A 17,882-nucleotide genomic window follows, 5' to 3' on the forward strand; every position below is an offset into this window, starting at 1 on the left:
TCATGTCATTTCAGTTTCTCTTAAATTCCAGAATTTAGTCCCTTACACATCTCCATCGTCAGAAATGTATGAATACACCAGGCAAAACTGTTAAGAAATCATTTCATGGTTATGAGCAATATTCTCAAGAGGATATTGCTGAGACAGGATTATTGATTATTTGGCTTCCTGAGAAGTATTTATAATAAACTGATATATTCAAACAACAGCCTGTAAGTAAGTATTTCTTTAAAGGAAGTCATTTTTTATTTTTTTTTACCACAGACCTGTAAAAGTGAAAAATAGCTTAGAACAATGAATAAATCCATGTGTCAAATGTTTATAATAGATCACACAAAACTTGACCGGACACCTCACTACCTTTATTTGAAGCACATGATGCACATTTAAAAATCAATAAATACGTTGTTTTATTTTATGCTCAAAGGTTCAAATACACTCCATGCCCCAGTGACCGAGCATTTGGAGCGGAAAAATCAAACACTTAATCACAGGGGGAAAGTAAAGTCATGTTTATTTCTTTTATGCTTCAGCTACTTCACAAATCCAGCTCAAGCATACGGGTGAAAACAACTGAATACGTCTTGAAAGAAGAAGAAGAAGAGGAGTCCTCCCCTTGTATACTAGCCAGAGGGGGCAATCAGTGCCAGATGTGTGGGAAATTTCCTGCAGCCACAAATGTAGAAGCCAAACATTTAACCGAGCAGCTCTGCAGCCTGGAGGCTCTGATATGCGTGTGATAAACACTTCTCAACACTGCGGGTGTGAAACAAATGCAGACGATAGCCTGGACAACCAAAAGGGTGCTTTGCAAGTGTGAGCTGGACGTGGCTGTGTGTTGCAAATGCCCCTTATTTGCATGAACTGTTCCCCTGGGTTGTGATTCTAATTGCATACAGTGTGCTGTGCTGACTTTGCTATTTAGTGTGACTTACCCTAAACTCTGCCTGCATGCTCATGAATGCCAGTGCTGTGGGATTCTGTGAATGTTGGCACCGATCAGAACCAGTCAGTGCCGACTTTTATTTTTTCTGCACCCACACAGACACCGAGTCACGTTTCTCACAGTAGGCAAATGAAGACAACGCTGAAGTACCGGACTAAAATGACGATGCTGCCCACCACCACCACCTATCTATCTATCTATCTATCTATCTATCTATCTATCTATCTATCTATCTCACAAGTTGTTCCCATGAGTTGTTTTAGCAGAGAGTGATTTCTCCTTTTCAAGTAATAATTCATTAAATGCTGACGGGTTGAAATACCCGTTTTGTTGACAAAAAAAAGCAAGATAGCTGTGTCAGATAAAACTTTATTGATTCAGCACTTGTTAAATTCAATGGTTACAGTAGTTCAAGAATCAGATAAACAATGCACGTGATGGATCATTGTACCCATAATTGTAATGCACACATGGTGTATAGTATTATACTTGATTATAAAAATATGTAACTTTAATTACCTCAGACAAGGAGGTTATGTTTTCACCCCTGTATGTTTGTTGGTTTGTTAGTTTGTTTATTTGTTGGTTGGTGTGTTTTTTCTTTTCACTTTCTTTAACATTGCGAGATAGACACTTCCCTGACCTCGACCCCGTCTGACGCCCTTGGGATGAACAGGAACCTCAGGCCTCACCGTCCAACACCAGTGGCCGACCTCAGTCCACTCGTGGCTGAAGAAGAACAAATCATAAACACATTCATTGTTGCCAGGATGAGACTCTTCAGACACATCATGTTTTTAAGACATTTATCTATTATTGGTGGTTCATGCAGGAAAGGCACAAACAAACGTGACAAATAATGAATCATAACAAAATGACTGTCATAAAGTTATAGGGCTACTTTGAATAATCTGAAGATTTGACGTCAATGTTTAGAGATGAATCCAATCAAACGGAGCTTTAAAAGAGTTTGAACATGCGTCTGTCTGGGAGAACACTCAGCTGATTCTCTGAGGTACATCATAATAAACCGGGTGGTTAAAAATTAATTGGTTAAGAATCAATGAACATTTCTCCTGGCAATTACAGACAGGAAATCAAAAACGTCTCCGTCGGTGCAAACAGACAGCAGGTTTTTCTCAGTCCGTGGTTAAAATGTTCAGATCTCTCCTGTTGCTATAACCACCACACATACCAGATGACTCATCGCTGACGTGCTGCCAGTCGGGCTGTTGAATCACATTCTCCCTTTCACACACATACACACACACATTGGCACCGACACACACACTCATGCGTCCCCCTCTCTCCCCGAGTTTAGAGCCTGGAATAAGAGCACAGCTGTTGTACTTTGCTCTGTTCAGCCATCAGATCATTAGCGGACATTTCTTTATGAACCGAGCTGTGACCGAGGCACTGCGTGAGCACACCGGCGCGCGCAGACTTTAAGTGTGCGTGTGATGAGGGAAGCTTTGAGTAATCAATACACACGTGATAATATCTATCTATCTATCTATCTATTGTGGCAAAAACGCACCTTAAAGCTAAGTTGCCAACGGCTATAAAACCTGAAAATAGGGAAGAATGAAGATGCGGGTCGTTCAAAATCATGTTGGAGGAGATGATGGACGAGAGCGAGGCACTCTACCTGTAGTGCAGGTAAATGTCCAAATAATCACCTCTCATACTTCATACTCCTCATCTCCTCACACAGCTGGTGCCACTGACAAGAGTTGAAAAATCCACTTCCCTTGACAAGCTGGTTAAACAGCTGAATTACTCCTGCGTCTGTCTCAGTTCACGTCTTGTTCTCTGTCACATTTCAGTGAGAGTAACTTACTTTAAACAAGGTGTTTAGACTCAGGTGATGTTTTACAGCTGCCATTCAACTCAGGCCTTGAGGCTATGGTTAGCACCGCCGACGACAGACTTGTAGATTTCAGGCAAAGAGGCGTGTGCACATTTCTTTGTCCCTCAGGTGGACAGAGAGCTGTCACTGTAAAATCTCAGACAACCAGCCACCGCCTGTGAACTAGAGGAGATTTACAAATGTACAAATAATGTACGTCACAATTTTGGGTTGCTAATATTCTCTGATAATGTTTTTTATCATTTTCCAGACTAGAATTAAAAGCCGGAAAATCCACTAAAGTTTTGCTGTAACGTCAAAGTTGAAAATGTTTATTCGAAAAATGTTCTTTTCAACATTTAACATCAGATTTTTTTTTAAAATACCTTTGTACACATAGTAAACCAAGTCAAGATAAAAATCTGCTGTGTTTTGGTTGAGCAATCTTTGTCAGGCGTCACATTAAACAAACGACAAAACCGACAACAACCTGTTTTCTTTCTTTACTTTTTAATCACACATCTATTTTACACTTCTTCAGTATGTGATTCAATCGAGGTAGATTTATTGAGGGTTTCAATTTAAATTTTTCACTAGAAAAAGTACAGAATTCAGGCCCAAACTGGCTCTTAGTCAAGTAATGTCACTGCATTAAAAGTCTTCACTTTTATCTCCAAAGTCTTTTAATGAAACGACACACACCTGAGTCACCTGAGAGCCGAGTTGAGCTCTAAATGTTGCACTTCTTATAATGTAAAAACATAGAAATCTAAAAAGAATAATATGATTTATATCACTTATTGATAGACCAATTAAAAGACACCGGACACAATGTCGGAGGTGACCTGACGGAGACAAGATGGCCAAAACTGTAATTTAAATTTCCACGCTGCAGTTTAGACAGAGAGCTGTTTAAAGAAGGCTCTGCTGTTGCTAATCTATAACACACCATGTCGTACTTGAGCTAATTTAATCTTGATCAGGCCACATTTTTAAGCCTGCGGTTATGAGTATAAGTTGCTCAAAACTTTGCCAACCTGTGGAGTGAGAAGATATTGAGAGGTACATTATGCTTTGTGATGCAAGTTCAGAACTACAAGTGTAGTTCTCCACATACAGCTTTGACAACCTTGTCATGGGAATTTAAACACGGAGGAGCCAGTTTCAAACCAAGCATGAACTTAGTGAGTTATATCTGCCTGCAGAAGAAGTCTGTGTGTTGGATTTTAGGAGGGATTTCTCTTAAATAGTTAAACAATAAATAAGTAGTTTTGACAAGATGTCTGCTTATAAGTGCTTTTTAATAACTTGAATGTTCCCTTAAGGCTCCAGCAGAGAAAATCATCCCTCTGCTCATTTTACCATCACTTTTTAGGACTCTTAAAGCAAGTTGTCGCTCTCCTCCTGACCCCCAGTCGCCTCATCGCCTCCCTCGCTCGCTCGCTGTCCTCATCTTGGCCAGTCGCTCCACTTCCCCCCTCGTGGTCGCTCTGCTCTCCGCTGAGTGAAGGCAGCAGCTGCCAAGTCCAAGTAGCTGTTACCTGAACTGGAGTGAAAGCAGAGCGAGTAGTTAGTGTGTGTCTGTATATATATAATTGTGTGTGAGGATGCCGGCTGCCTCTATACTGGGCAGCGTGCCACATTGATGGAGGAAGAGACAGAATCTGACCTCCTGACCTGCAAGTAGCATCCCAGTGACAAAACAGGCCTTTCTCTTAACTATTACATGCAGATTTTCGCTTTTTAATCAGTCAAATTAAAGATACACTTCGCTTCACCCTGACGACATCATGATTTAAACCGTCTGTTCTCAATGCAAACGACCAGCTGATAAGGTGTCTCGAACACAGCGTGAGTTCATCCTTTCAGAGTCTGGGCTCCCTGTTTGAATGCAAATCTCTCTCAGATTTAGATAATCTTGTCAAGACGATGAGTCGTCCCAGTGTTACCAGTGGGTGAGAGACTGGGAGGAGGTCCGAGGGGGGCTTTGTGCTGAGCTGTCGGGGTCTTCGAGTGTATGTAAATAATGTCATTTAAATGGTGATTATGTTGGAATCTTTTTAAACTAAAGGGGCATGGTGTAGCTTTGGAGAAGAAGTTCAAAATTTAGAAGTGAGGTTTTAATATTTACAACAATAATGACGCCATAATACAAAACAAGCTGTTCTCATTGGAAAATAAGGTCCTGAAGACAGAAAGGTGGCAGGGTTCGCCACACATAAGCAAAGGAAAACTGTGTATTTAAGAAAAAAAAATCTTCTTTTGATTAAAACTTCTTCACTATAAGTACTTAGTGCAACTTTAATGGGAAAATGTGCAGAGAATCTAAATTACCAAGCATAAAAAGAATGAATTATTAATAAACAAACCCCTGAATTAGCCTTTTTGTGTTGCATGAAGACATATTTTGTCTCATTGTGTGTGTTTTGCATGTATTCTTATGGAAAACAATCTCAATATTTTTTTAAATATTTTTAATTTTATAACTTAATTTTGTCTGACTTCATGGTGTTTATCCTATTTATTCTTATTTATAGTTGAACAGCTGAAAATGTCACAACAGGAAGTCACAACAACTTCCAAACATAACGGTGCGTTGCTCTCGCGCAGCTGATCGCAGGAAACTAACAGAACAAAATAACGGTTAAACTGTCCAACCGTCCACCAACAACACACTCCTGCGCCTCGCACCCTGTTTTTTTCTGGCCCATTCTTATTGTCTTTCATTATGGTGTCCCTCTTTAGTGGATAGTTCAACAATTTCAACAAATCCCCCCGGTGCGACAACATACATGTTTCAGGCGGTTCATCCGGCGGCGTGCTGACGTTTTTTGCAGGAATGTGTGTGATTTGCGGGTCCGCACCGGGGAGGGCGACGGGAAGTCAGGCCGCCTCCCATTCAGTATAAAACCTCTCGGTCCACCCCTACTCTTCCTCTTTCTGTTACCTGGCTAGGGGCAGCAGCTTTGGCCGTGAAAACCCAGAAACACCGGTAAGTTCTGCTTTGATTCATATGGTGGAACTCGAGCGAAGGACGCAGGCCTGTAACTCTTTGTGGTGCTTAAGAAGATTTAGTGAGAAGTCCTTCTCCCATTATTAGATCCGTTTTCATCCAAAACTTTGCTTTTTCGGTTATGTAACTTCACACAGACCTGTGGATTTAAAAAAAAGAGCAGGAATTACCCATAGAAACGTTAATGTTAACATTAGCTTTCACGTGTCGTTTTGCTAACTTGCTTCGTGCCGTTAAAATGTAAAAGTGTTGCCGAGGTTGACTTTAACTTTGGACAAAACGACGACAACGAGGGAGGAGAGAATGTGGGGGGAAAAGGAACAAAGAGGATACGAAGTCAGCCGAGATGTGAGGATGCTGGAGGGGCATTTCTTCCTCCTCCTCCATGAAACAACTGTACATATTATCCAGTGACAGGTGTCGGGAGTCCGGACGAATTGGCTTCTGGATATTTAGCGATCTTTGTAACTTTATCCGACGTGGCCCATGGAGTAACACGTGTCTCGCCTGGCCTGTGGCCGAGCGAGGCCTAGCAGCCACCGCCTGTTCGCGGCTCAAATCTCAAACCGTTATCCAGCAACGAAGGAGACTTTTAACCAATTTCGACATTGTGAAATGTGACTTTTGATCGCCATTTTAAGTACTTGCCAACACTACCTCCGTGACGTTATTGCTAGTACGGCTTTCAAGTTGAGGCAGGCCCGAAATGCCATGGTTCAATTACCGGTTCACTCCCCTTGTAAGCACACTAAGTACACGTTTTACAAGGCTAACACAAAATGGTGGGCTTAAAAATGAAAGCTAACCGATGTATTTTTTATTTTTTTTTTAATTCGTGGCAGAAACTACAACAATGGGAAAGGAAAAGATCCACATCAACATCGTGGTCATTGGCCATGTCGACTCCGGCAAGTCCACCTCCACCGGTCATCTGATCTACAAATGCGGAGGAATCGACAAGAGAACCATCGAGAAGTTCGAGAAGGAAGCCGCTGAGGTGAGCCGCTATTTTATCTAATCTTTACAACAGTTGCATTCAAGAGCCAAGATGGCGGCGTCAGCATGCCCACTCTGAGCCCTGCTGCCCGGCACGAGAATGTAGCGACTGTGTGCGCGCACGCGGGGTGGGGCTTAACGTGAGCAGCGCTTATAGTGACTGTGCACTAAAACTGAGTAGAGGCCTCAGGCTGTGCTACAAAGAAATGTTACATAAACTTTACACATGATCACATTATAAATGTATCTAATGGAATGTAAAAAGCTACTGACATGGCTGTTGTGTGTTGAAAGTTAATAAAATGGTATTATCAAAGTGGTCTTGGTGGATGTGTTGGATCTTTAACATGACTGCTTGTGTAATCCAAACATGGCTGCTTACCACAACAAACATGCCTTGACAAACAATGGTCTGAGTTTTTTTACTAGCAAAATGCTTAAAATCTAAGGGTATAATCAAATGGAAATGAAACATTTCTTATTTATCCCTCCACAGATGGGCAAGGGCTCCTTCAAGTACGCCTGGGTGCTGGACAAACTGAAGGCCGAGCGTGAGCGTGGTATCACCATTGACATCGCTCTGTGGAAGTTCGAGACTAGCAGGTACTACGTGACCATCATTGATGCCCCTGGACACAGAGACTTCATCAAGAACATGATCACTGGTACCTCTCAGGTAAATGATAGTGTTTATACACAGCAAGCTCAAGGTTAAACTTGACTTTACCATTTTCATCTCGCTTTAATGTGTTAATCTGAACTCTTGTGATCTTCCTTTTTAGGCTGACTGCGCTGTGCTGATCGTTGCTGCTGGTGTTGGTGAGTTCGAGGCTGGTATCTCCAAGAACGGCCAGACCCGTGAGCACGCCCTGCTGGCCTTCACCCTTGGTGTGAAGCAGCTCATCGTTGGAGTCAACAAGATGGACTCCACCGAGCCCCCTTACAGCCAGGCCCGTTTTGAGGAAATCACCAAGGAAGTGAGCACCTACATCAAGAAGATCGGCTACAACCCCGCCTCTGTTGCCTTCGTCCCCATCTCTGGATGGCACGGTGACAACATGCTGGAGACCAGTGAAAAGGTAAGGACATGTTCAACTTCGTCCCCAAGGGATGGTTTTGAATTTGACTTATTTAATCAGATTTGGGAACATGGACTGATTTCTCCCCTCTTTCAAAACCACCATAGATGAGCTGGTTCAAGGGATGGAAGGTTGAGCGCAAGGAGGGCAATGCTAACGGAACCACACTGCTGGAGGCTCTTGATGCCATCGTGCCACCCAGTCGCCCCACCGACAAGCCCCTTCGTCTGCCCCTGCAGGATGTCTACAAAATCGGCGGTAAGAATTAATGCTTGATAACAAGACGATGGTACAAATTCAAACCCTTAGGCACTAGTTTCTTTATTACTTACACCTATGATTCTCCTCAGGTATTGGAACTGTACCCGTCGGCCGTGTTGAGACTGGTGTCCTGAAGCCCGGTATGGTTGTCACCTTCGCTCCCCCCCAGCTGACCACTGAGGTCAAGTCTGTGGAGATGCACCACGAGTCTCTGCCAGAGGCTGTCCCTGGTGACAACGTTGGCTTCAACATCAAGAACGTGTCCGTCAAGGAAATCCGTCGTGGATACGTTGCTGGTGACAGCAAGAACGACCCACCCAAGGGAGCTGACAACTTCAACGCTCAGGTGTGTACTATGAATTTAAAGGGGTTAAAGGAACTTGGTTTCCAGGCTTGGGTCAAGCTGCAAGAGGTTTAACTTAAAGAATTTGTCCACAGGTCATCATCCTGAACCACCCTGGCCAGATCAATGCCGGCTACGCACCTGTGCTGGATTGCCACACAGCTCACATCGCCTGCAAGTTCACCGAGCTCATCGAGAAGATCGACCGTCGTTCTGGCAAGAAGCTTGAGGATGCCCCCAAGTTTGTCAAGTCTGGTGATGCCGCCATTGTCAAACTGCACCCACAGAAGCCCATGGTTGTGGAGCCCTTCTCCAGCTACCCTCCCCTTGGTACGTTTAGTCCTTTGACTCAAACATACACTTAAAATGCTTTGTGCAGTGAAATGAAGCGCACTCACTAACTGCTCCCCTGTTCTATTCCTAGGTCGTTTCGCTGTGCGCGACATGAGGCAGACAGTGGCTGTTGGTGTCATCAAGGCTGTTGAGCTCAAGGAAGTGTCTGGAAAGACAACCAAGGCTGCAGAGAAGGCCCAGAAGAAGAAATGAATGGTCGTGCAGGACATCCAGCAACAAGAAGTGTGCCGGCAGCAGCGGGCCACCCCTTACCCCCATCCTGGATCATCTTCTCTGAGGCAGAGTTCTGTACTCAAGGACTGGCTTATGCTGATTAAAACCCATCGCAAAAGTTTTCGCAGGAAAAAAGAACTACGTGGCATTGTCACTTACCTGAATCACACGACAGTGCTTCTTCTCAGTTAAGTTTTAAGTTGGAAATGGTTTAGAACTGTATCTTGATGTTAAAATGCCACATTAATTGGAAAGAAAGCTGCTGGTAACTAATAAAATAAATGTCTTTGAAAAAATTGAAATTGGCTTGTCTTTATCCTTTTTAGTGCTGCAGTTGCTTTAGTTCTTTGCTGTCACAGGCGAGCTTCTGCTGTGATGCAGCTGTTTTTGACCATGCTATCTGTGTGCCGTGATGCACTTCTCAGCCAATCGCCTCGGTAGGAATTATGCCACCCCAGCCAATGGCACCCTTTATTTTTAGTCTGACAGCAACAAGAGCATGCACAGCCCTCCCTCTCCTCTGGTTCCGTATAAAAACTCTGGACACATCACATTCTGTCCTTTTTTCCCTTCGCTCTAATCAGGGGACGTCTTGTTTATTGCTGGGCACAGGTACGTAAAATGTCATCTTTAAGAGCTCGATGGCTCGTCTTACCAGCTAAAATGCATGGTTTTTTTAAAAAAAGAGGCTGCGGTATTATTCAGGGCAGGGAGTAGAATCTGCATATATTGGCTTGAGTCAGAAAATCACTGCCTGGATCTAGACTAAAGGCATCAGATGCTGCTAGGCTGTCTTTTTAAAATAAGGTACTGATAAATATAATGGGTAAACATGCTGGCTCACCTCAATCTCTCCAGATTTTTGTATGGGATGTCGTGATCTGTTCTGCTGATTCACCGAGGCTCAACATACTGATGATGGAAAAAAGGAACACAAATTCAACAACCGGACTATGGTCTAATACTGCAAAAGAGGAGTCTGATTATTCTTTTGCCAGTCATGGTAGTCCTTTCTTTCTATACTCGTGAACGCGCATGCTTCCACCCCAGTGCTGGGTGTACAGTGTATGTGCGCGCGCTTGCATCAGTTGGTAACATGGCGGCTCTGCGCACACGGCGCAACATGGAGGCCGGCTTCTAGCACATGGCGCGTGACTCACCAGCAGCAGTGTCGCCTTTCCGGTGTCGTGAACGAGCACCGAAAATGACTTTGGGTAAAAAAAAAAAGATGCAGGGGTTTTTTTGCTCATTTAATGCGTCTTTTCCAAACTTGTTTAAATGAGACGCCTCTGCACCACACAGCGACATTTTGAACACGATGTTGTCTTACGGTTTAGTAACTAACGGTTAGCTAACGGCTTGTGCCGCAGTTGCGACAAGGTTGAGACATGACAAAGATATTCATGGTGAACATGTCAGCATATTTTCGATTAAAGTTGTTCTGAACAAACGTGACGGATTTAATTTTAAGTGCGCATAGCTACCCCATATGTGTTTATAATCTGATGTAGCTACTTAACGGTAGCTACCGATTACATACAGCTGAGTCATATTAAGTCAAATGGTGGTCCCGCAGTGGAGACAATTATTAACTAGAAATATGAATTTATGCAGTCAACATAACTCCCCATGTTGTTTATAACCAGTAACTCGAAATGGGGAAGGAAAAGGTCCACATCAACATCGTGGTCATTGGCCATGTCGACTCCGGCAAGTCCACCACCACCGGCCACCTGATCTACAAGTGCGGAGGAATCGACAAGAGAACCATCGAGAAGTTCGAGAAGGAGGCGGCTGAGGTTGGTCATGGCGACACCACAGCACTGCACTGCACTGCACTTTTCAATAATGGAAACCACCCACAGGACACAAACTGTGAATCCAGAGACAGTGTCATCTGTAGAAATGTGGGGGGACCGGGTGTGGTGGGTGTAAATGCTCTGGTAAATTGTTAAAATCTGCCATCTACTGTTAAAAAACGTGCACTGCCCTTTTCACTGTAGAATAAATCCCTATCCGTAATAATGAATATACATAAAAGCTTTAATTCAGGTGTTAATATAGGTACTACAACACTGGGAAATCAGCATTACATACATATGAAAAAAATACTTCCATATGCTCTCAAATGGGTACTTCATTTAGTAGAATAGGTAGAATCCATTTGAGGGATAAGAAAAATATTGAGGCATAATGATATATGGCAAATTAATCATAAATATTAATTTCTCTAAATATGCCTTAAACACATAATTTGAAATAGGAATTGATCAGTAGTATTAAAAAAGATATAGATGAATGTGCTTTAGCAGTAACAGCTGCGTATTTAACTTGAATACTGTTTATGGATTAATGAAATGTGTTTAAATTGGTGTTAAAAATGTGGTGAAATTCTTAGGTCTGTTTACCTCCTTTAAGTTTAGTGTTTCGTGATCTAAATCAGGAAACTTATCTAACTTTATATTATAATTTATTCCAGCAGAGACCTTTATTTAACACCAATGCCCTGAGCAATGTGGCATACTTTGTAATATGAAGAACGGGGCTAAAATTTCTGAATGCTCGCCAAAATGTTGGTATCTAAAATATTGTTATGCACTGAAAGTCCTCTTAGATGATTAACTTAACGTATTCCCACTGAGCCCCCTGATGAACTACTTCAGGAATGATGTAACTGTCGCCGTGACATTTAGAGTGAGCGCCTACTTAGGAACTTGAATGACGGGGGATGGGGTGACACTTAATATTTCTGGTGTTAATATACTGAACAGTCTAATAAGTTTTCTCCAGCCCTCTTGTAATTTTCAGAGGAGGCTTTTAAGAAGAATTTTTAGTTTTTTTCTATAAAAGGAGGCACAACTTTATCGCTAAAAATCTGCAATTAAGCTGGCTGGTTAATACTTTTTACTCATTTAATTTCCTGCTTCATTGCTGTTGCCTTGACCTCCACAGATGGGCAAAGGCTCCTTCAAGTACGCCTGGGTGCTGGACAAACTGAAGGCCGAGCGTGAGCGTGGTATCACCATTGACATTGCTCTGTGGAAGTTCGAGACTAGCAGGTACTACGTGACCATCATTGATGCCCCTGGACACAGAGACTTCATCAAGAACATGATCACTGGTACCTCTCAGGTAAGTGATGGTGTTAATACACAGCAAGCTCAAGGTTAAACCACATTTTCATCTTGCTTTAACGTATTTAAATCGGAACTATTGTGATCTTCATTTTAGGCTGACTGCGCTGTTCTGATCGTTGCTGCTGGTGTTGGTGAGTTCGAGGCTGGTATCTCCAAGAATGGCCAGACCCGTGAGCACGCTCTGCTGGCCTACACTCTGGGTGTGAAGCAGCTCATCGTTGGAGTCAACAAGATGGACTCCACTGAGCCCCCTTACAGTCAGAAGCGTTTTGAGGAGATCACCAAGGAAGTGAGCACCTACATCAAGAAGATCGGCTACAACCCCGCCACTGTTGCCTTCGTCCCCATCTCTGGATGGCACGGAGACAACATGCTGGAGGCCAGCGACAAGGTAAGGGGCTTGTTACATGCAAAGTCGTAGTGTGGTCACATTTAATGTAATGGATTTCTTGGACGATCACATTTAAGAATCCTCTCAAAGCAGTCATTCATCTTTTGCTAACCGCTTATAATTTTTCCTCTTTTCCTGTCCTTTCTTTATCTGCATTCTCAATGTTAGATGAGCTGGTTCAAGGGCTGGAAGATCGAGCGTAAGGAGGGCGGTGCCAACGGCGTTACCCTACTGGAGGCTCTGGACTCCATCATGCCACCCAGCCGCCCCACTGACAAGCCCCTGCGTCTGCCCCTGCAGGATGTCTACAAGATTGGCGGTAAGGGGTGTCAGGTCATAATATGTCACCTCAAAGAAGAGGAAGCAACATAATGTTAGCAAAAATGAGCAGTACTTCCCACAAACAACAATTTAACTGCCTTTCAAAAAATAAAATATACCTACAGTCCTTTGATGTTCTTTATGAAAAACTCACAATGGCAAAGTTACTAAGCTGGACCGAGAAACGCTTCTGTATCGCTTCGAAAACAACACAAGTGAATTAAATCTCATCAGCTGAAGGTTAAAGTCGTAGCAGCATAATGTAAAGAAAAAGAATATCAGTTTGATAAAACAAGTACCGGTAACTGACAATAAGGCCATTTAGATTTTCCTCCCCTGTCAGTTTATGCAAACAGATTTCTCTCCATTCGCAGTGCAATGAAAAAGAGCACTGCCTCTCTAGTTTACAAATTTTCCACCCATACTTTTAATATAGAGCATGTCATCAAACATTGAATCCAAGGGTGAGACTGTATGAAATAGTCAACATAGCTGTCTATGTAATGAATGAAATTGATGAGATATCTTACTGTACAATGCAGGATGAGCCGCCCTCTTGCTCATCGTGATCACGAAAAGGGAAAAGTCCTTTTGAAACATCGCGGACACAGTCGCTGACAGAACAGAAAGCACTCCTCTTCCCTCGTATCACAAGTTTCCAACATACTGCAGTTCTCCACTCACAGTCCAAAGTTGTCAACTATCACACAAGCAGTGAGGTCATAAGGAATACTTACGCTCGGTAAAAAAGACGTGTACCGCATCACAGTAGTTTACTGGCAGAATACGGCTGAGTCCTCACTGCAGTTGCCTCATTTGAATTAAGCCTACACCCCTGCGGCAGGCCACTCCCTCTCTTTCTCCTGTCTCTCACTATGGCAGATGACTTCAAAATTTGCCTTTTAAAACAGAACAATTGGCTGGCAAGCAATGCCTTTTACTTTGAGTTTATAGGCAAATAAAGCAGAACATAGACCACAATACAGTCACAAAATGTCAAAATCAAACAAAGGCACAGAGTCAGGATGCCTACCTGAAGTCCTGAGAGTTACACCGATAACCGTGACAGCAGCTTGTGGTGAAATTAGACACTAAATGATGCGTCATACTGTAGATTCGGGCTCTGACATTTGCGTAAGGACACAACTGTCTGCTCTTCTGAGATCTAATCGATGGCATGAAAGACTGTACTCAAAACTCTCTACCACACCTTAACACCCGCACCTGACGTGTATGAACACATTGATGTTGTTTTATTCGCGGCAGGACTGTCTTCAAGATTTCAACGTGAGATCGGATATGATCAAATTCAAAAAATGGCTGCAGACTAACCTGACAACCTGTCTTTTGAGCCCTGTGAGCTTCATTAAAGCCTTTGTTTAAAAGGACAGTTCACCCCAAATATCAAAAATAAATATTTTTCCTCTTACCTGTCGTTCTGTTTATCCATGTGGATTGTTTTGATGTGAGTTACTGAGTTCTGGAGATATCAGCTTGTAGAGATGTCTGCCTTTTCTTCAGTATAATAGATGTCGATGGGAAATTACATTCTGGAAAGAGACACTGCTGTCAAGTTTTTCAAATGTACTTTTTTGGTGCTTGTTCAGTTATATACAAGAGAAGTCAGACATATATATCTCCCAAACTGCGGCCCACACCAGACCACTCGTGTATCCATCAAACGTCTTCTAATTCCAGATTATTTTATTGTTACTACTACTAAAGGACATACTTGAAATATTTGGCCTCTTGTTCTCTCTCAGGTATTGGAACTGTCCCCGTCGGCCGTGTTGAGACTGGTATCCTGAAGCCTGGCATGGTCGTCACCTTTGCTCCCCCCAACCTGACCACTGAGGTGAAGTCCGTTGAGATGCACCACGAGTCTCTGACTGAGGCTCTCCCTGGTGACAACGTTGGCTTCAACATCAAGAACGTGTCCGTTAAGGAGATTCGCCGTGGAAACGTGACTGGCGACAGCAAGAACGACCCACCCATGGCAGCTGATAACTTCACCGCCCAGGTGAGTCTGAGCAAAGGAGAGGAAATAAGGAAAGGAGTTTCTGGATTTTTCATGAAACCCCTCACAGTCTTTGATAATTTATACATTATTTTTGCATTCATGCAGAAACTCTGTATAAGTGATTTGAGTGGGTATGTTTGCTCAAAACATAATCTGTGCTTTGTCTAGTAGTGGCGTATCAGATAGCCACTGTCCCTCTGGTCTCAGATATGACTCATACTAACTATTTTAAGGGATGGCAGGTTATCATAGGGGACCCATTTTGATCAGTTTGCTAACAAAGTCGCCCCACAAATCGCCTACTGCTTATAATAGAAGTTTTTCATGTTACATGTAAGCGCTGGTTGACATGACAAATTCTGTGTTAACAGAAAATCAGGTGATGTTTTGTAGCCAGCAGAACATTTCTGAAACTCTACAGCATAACAGCATTGCGTCATTCTCCTTAACAACTTAAGTAGATTGGGATTTGTTTTAAGACTTAGCTGGGAAAAAAAAATATAAATGGCTCCTTACAGCTCGTCCGGCATAATCCCAAGTCTCCGGAAGCACTGAGATCCCAAATCGAATTGAATTGAAAAGACATTATTCACGTCCTTACTGCGCAGTCAAGCTACTGCATCGACTTCAGACCAGTGTAACTTAGTCGAGTGAAGACTTCAGCCTGAACAATAAATTCAAATTCTGTCTTTTGAGACAAGGGGCAACGAATGCTACCATGCTGATTTGTAACCTCTCTTCTTATCTCTATGTCTGCAGGTCATCATCCTGAACCACCCTGGCCAGATCTCCCAGGGTTACGCCCCCGTGCTTGATTGCCACACTGCTCACATTGCCTGCAAGTTCAGCGAGCTCAAGGAGAAGATTGACCGTCGTTCTGGCAAGAAGCTAGAGGACAACCCCAAGGCTCTCAAGTCCGGAGACGCCGCCATCATCACCATGGTGCCTGGAAAACCCATGTGTGTTGAGAGCTTCTCCCAGTACCCCCCACTGGGTGAGTGAATTTGTTGGCTTTTTTACACCTTGTTCATGGAAGAATATTGACAGTTGCTTTTCCTGTCAAAATGTATGATGTGGAAGGAATCTATTTAAAAGCTGCTCTAATCAATATTTTACAAAATAAACGCTCTTAATGTGCTTTTTAGCATCTCTCAGAAAATTGCCATCTGGCCCCCAGATCCGCAGCCAATAAATTTGGAGTAACACAGCTCTTATAAACTCACTGTGAGCTTTCTGCCCAATATCAAACAACAGGCAGACACAGTTGGCAAATATCTGGTGAACATATCTGAGCATTTAGCAGCTAAAGAGCCACATCTTCCAAAGGAGGTGGTGGAGACCAAAAGCTAAGCCAAAAAGTATTTGACATTCATTCAACCAGTGAACAGAAACATCACTCCAGATGAATAACAACATTGCTCTTGGTTCACTATGACAACCTTTAAAGAGAGAGCCAACGCTAGATTAAAACAAAATTGTTGTCTGTTGATTGTTATGTAAGAATAGCTCATGTCACCTATTTGACACAACTGTAATTGACAGAAAACTTAAATGTGATATCTTATCAGCTTTTAATGATGATCAGTATTAATCTATTGATAATATTGAATATTATCATCAATATGACAGCCCAAGATTCATTAAAACATTTATTTTTAATTCATTTCTTATTGATTTAAAGTTCCTAGTCTTTCCTTGAATTAAAATTGTAACTAGACATGCTCCAGAATCTATTCAACATTTATTTTTATTTTTTTAACTTCCAGTTTTTAATGCAAGATAAAGACTAGATAGAATTAAACATTAAGTCTATAATAGAAAGTTAAACTTCCTTTTTCTGGTGGCAGACAAAACTGTAAAGTGATTGAGGTTTGAAGGGAACTGATGTAAATGCAGCTGGTTTCCTGATTCTATATCTATTGTGCAGTCAGTTTTAACTTCATGAAGATACGTTTAAGCAGAATATGTGTCTATTTCCAGTTTAAGTATAATATGCAGCGTACATTCAGCGCCCACACAGAAAAAACTCACCTACAGGCTCCTCATTAACTCCGCTGTTTCTCTCCCTTCTTGTCCATCTCTTCCTCCCAGGTCGCTTCGCTGTGCGTGACATGAGGCAGACCGTAGCTGTCGGTGTCATCAAGTCTGTCGAGAAGAAGGCCGCCTCTGGTGGAAAGGTCACCAAGTCTGCACAGAAGGCCGAGAAGAAGAAATGAATTCTCATGCAGGACGTCCAACAAAGTGTCGTGTCTCAGCAGCAGCGGGCCACCCCCTCCCCTCTTCTTCCCTGCCACCCAGCGCCGTCTTCTCTGAGGCACAGCTCTCTACTCAAGGACTGGCTTATGCTGATTAAAACCCATCGGAAAAGTTTCCGCAGGAAAGGAAGGCTTGTGCCTTTTAGGGGAAACTATGATCATAATTAAGTTGAAACCAAAACAATAAAAATCTTAAACATTGCCAAATGAATAAGTTTCTTTGTTGTTTCATTACTATTTATTGATTGCACACTAGCTGCATTCCTTCAAAAACTTCAATCAAACACTGCAGAGTATATTCCGATTATAAAAAGAGGCAAACACATTGATGAGCTATCAGTTTTTGGCCTTCACTCATTTCTTCAAGATGATAAAGGAGTATCTGTGCATTTTGATATGTATATAGTTAGTAAGTAGTAGGTAATAGTAAGAGAGCTACAAAGGTTTTTATGAAAGAGATACCAGATGAAAAGGGTGAGGCAGAACTTTTAAGGAGTGTCATAGAACATAACGAACGAACAAACTGGCAAAACTGGTTGACCGAGGATTCTTGACGAACTGAACAGACAAGAGCATAGTGGGTCGAATTGTGCAAGGCCTATCACTACTTGATGCGCAAATTCATGTAGATGCAGATCCACAGGAGGAGGAGGAAAAGGCGTGCCCTGACTTTACCTTGCACACAAATAGCAAGCGAATGTACT

At 42.6% G+C, this 17,882-nt stretch overlaps 2 protein-coding genes and 1 long non-coding RNA gene across 3 annotated transcripts; 2 read left to right on the forward strand and 1 right to left on the reverse strand.

The window, feature by feature from the left end:
• Positions 1–1,299: 1,299 nt before the first annotated feature.
• Positions 1,300–10,671, reverse strand: LOC115578803 (uncharacterized). The gene is made up of 2 exons (XR_003983533.1): positions 9,899–10,671; positions 1,300–4,341 (listed from the first exon to the last, which is right to left on the reverse strand). It is a non-coding gene; the product is annotated as an uncharacterized LOC115578803 (long non-coding RNA).
• On the forward strand, positions 5,661–9,356 carry LOC115578802 (elongation factor 1-alpha). The gene is made up of 8 exons (XM_030411990.1): positions 5,661–5,787; positions 6,651–6,805; positions 7,301–7,480; positions 7,587–7,883; positions 7,991–8,141; positions 8,234–8,490; positions 8,583–8,817; positions 8,912–9,356. Exons 2-8 carry the CDS (start codon positions 6,662–6,664, stop codon positions 9,031–9,033), a joined length of 1,386 nt encoding a protein of 461 aa, XP_030267850.1. The 5' UTR covers positions 5,661–5,787; positions 6,651–6,661; the 3' UTR covers positions 9,034–9,356.
• On the forward strand, positions 9,529–17,389 carry LOC115578800 (elongation factor 1-alpha). Its single transcript, XM_030411988.1, has 8 exons — positions 9,529–9,666; positions 10,701–10,853; positions 12,007–12,186; positions 12,286–12,582; positions 12,751–12,901; positions 14,667–14,923; positions 15,683–15,917; positions 17,015–17,389. The coding sequence occupies exons 2-8, from the start codon at positions 10,710–10,712 to the stop codon at positions 17,137–17,139; spliced, it is 1,389 nt and encodes a 462-aa protein (XP_030267848.1). The 5' UTR covers positions 9,529–9,666; positions 10,701–10,709; the 3' UTR covers positions 17,140–17,389.
• Positions 17,390–17,882: the final 493 nt, after the last annotated feature.

This window comes from Sparus aurata, chromosome 3 (genome assembly GCF_900880675.1).
Source record: "Sparus aurata chromosome 3, fSpaAur1.1, whole genome shotgun sequence".
Taxonomy (NCBI): Eukaryota; Metazoa; Chordata; class Actinopteri; order Spariformes; family Sparidae; genus Sparus; species Sparus aurata.

What these genes read in the sequence shown, in the direction of transcription:
- LOC115578802 (XM_030411990.1), top strand. Translation starts at nt 6,662, where the DNA reads ATGGGAAAGGAAAAGATCCACATCAACATCGTGGTCATTGGCCATGTC. An exon ending in CTGACAACTTCAACGCTCAG is followed by an intron (nt 8,491 to 8,582) that starts GTGTGTACTATG and finishes ATTTGTCCACAG; the next exon opens with GTCATCATCCTGAACCACCC. An exon ending in CTCCAGCTACCCTCCCCTTG is followed by an intron (nt 8,818 to 8,911) that starts GTACGTTTAGTC and finishes TTCTATTCCTAG; the next exon opens with GTCGTTTCGCTGTGCGCGAC.
- LOC115578800 (XM_030411988.1), top strand. Translation starts at nt 10,710, where the DNA reads ATGGGGAAGGAAAAGGTCCACATCAACATCGTGGTCATTGGCCATGTC. An exon ending in CTGATAACTTCACCGCCCAG is followed by an intron (nt 14,924 to 15,682) that starts GTGAGTCTGAGC and finishes CTATGTCTGCAG; the next exon opens with GTCATCATCCTGAACCACCC. An exon ending in CTCCCAGTACCCCCCACTGG is followed by an intron (nt 15,918 to 17,014) that starts GTGAGTGAATTT and finishes TCTTCCTCCCAG; the next exon opens with GTCGCTTCGCTGTGCGTGAC.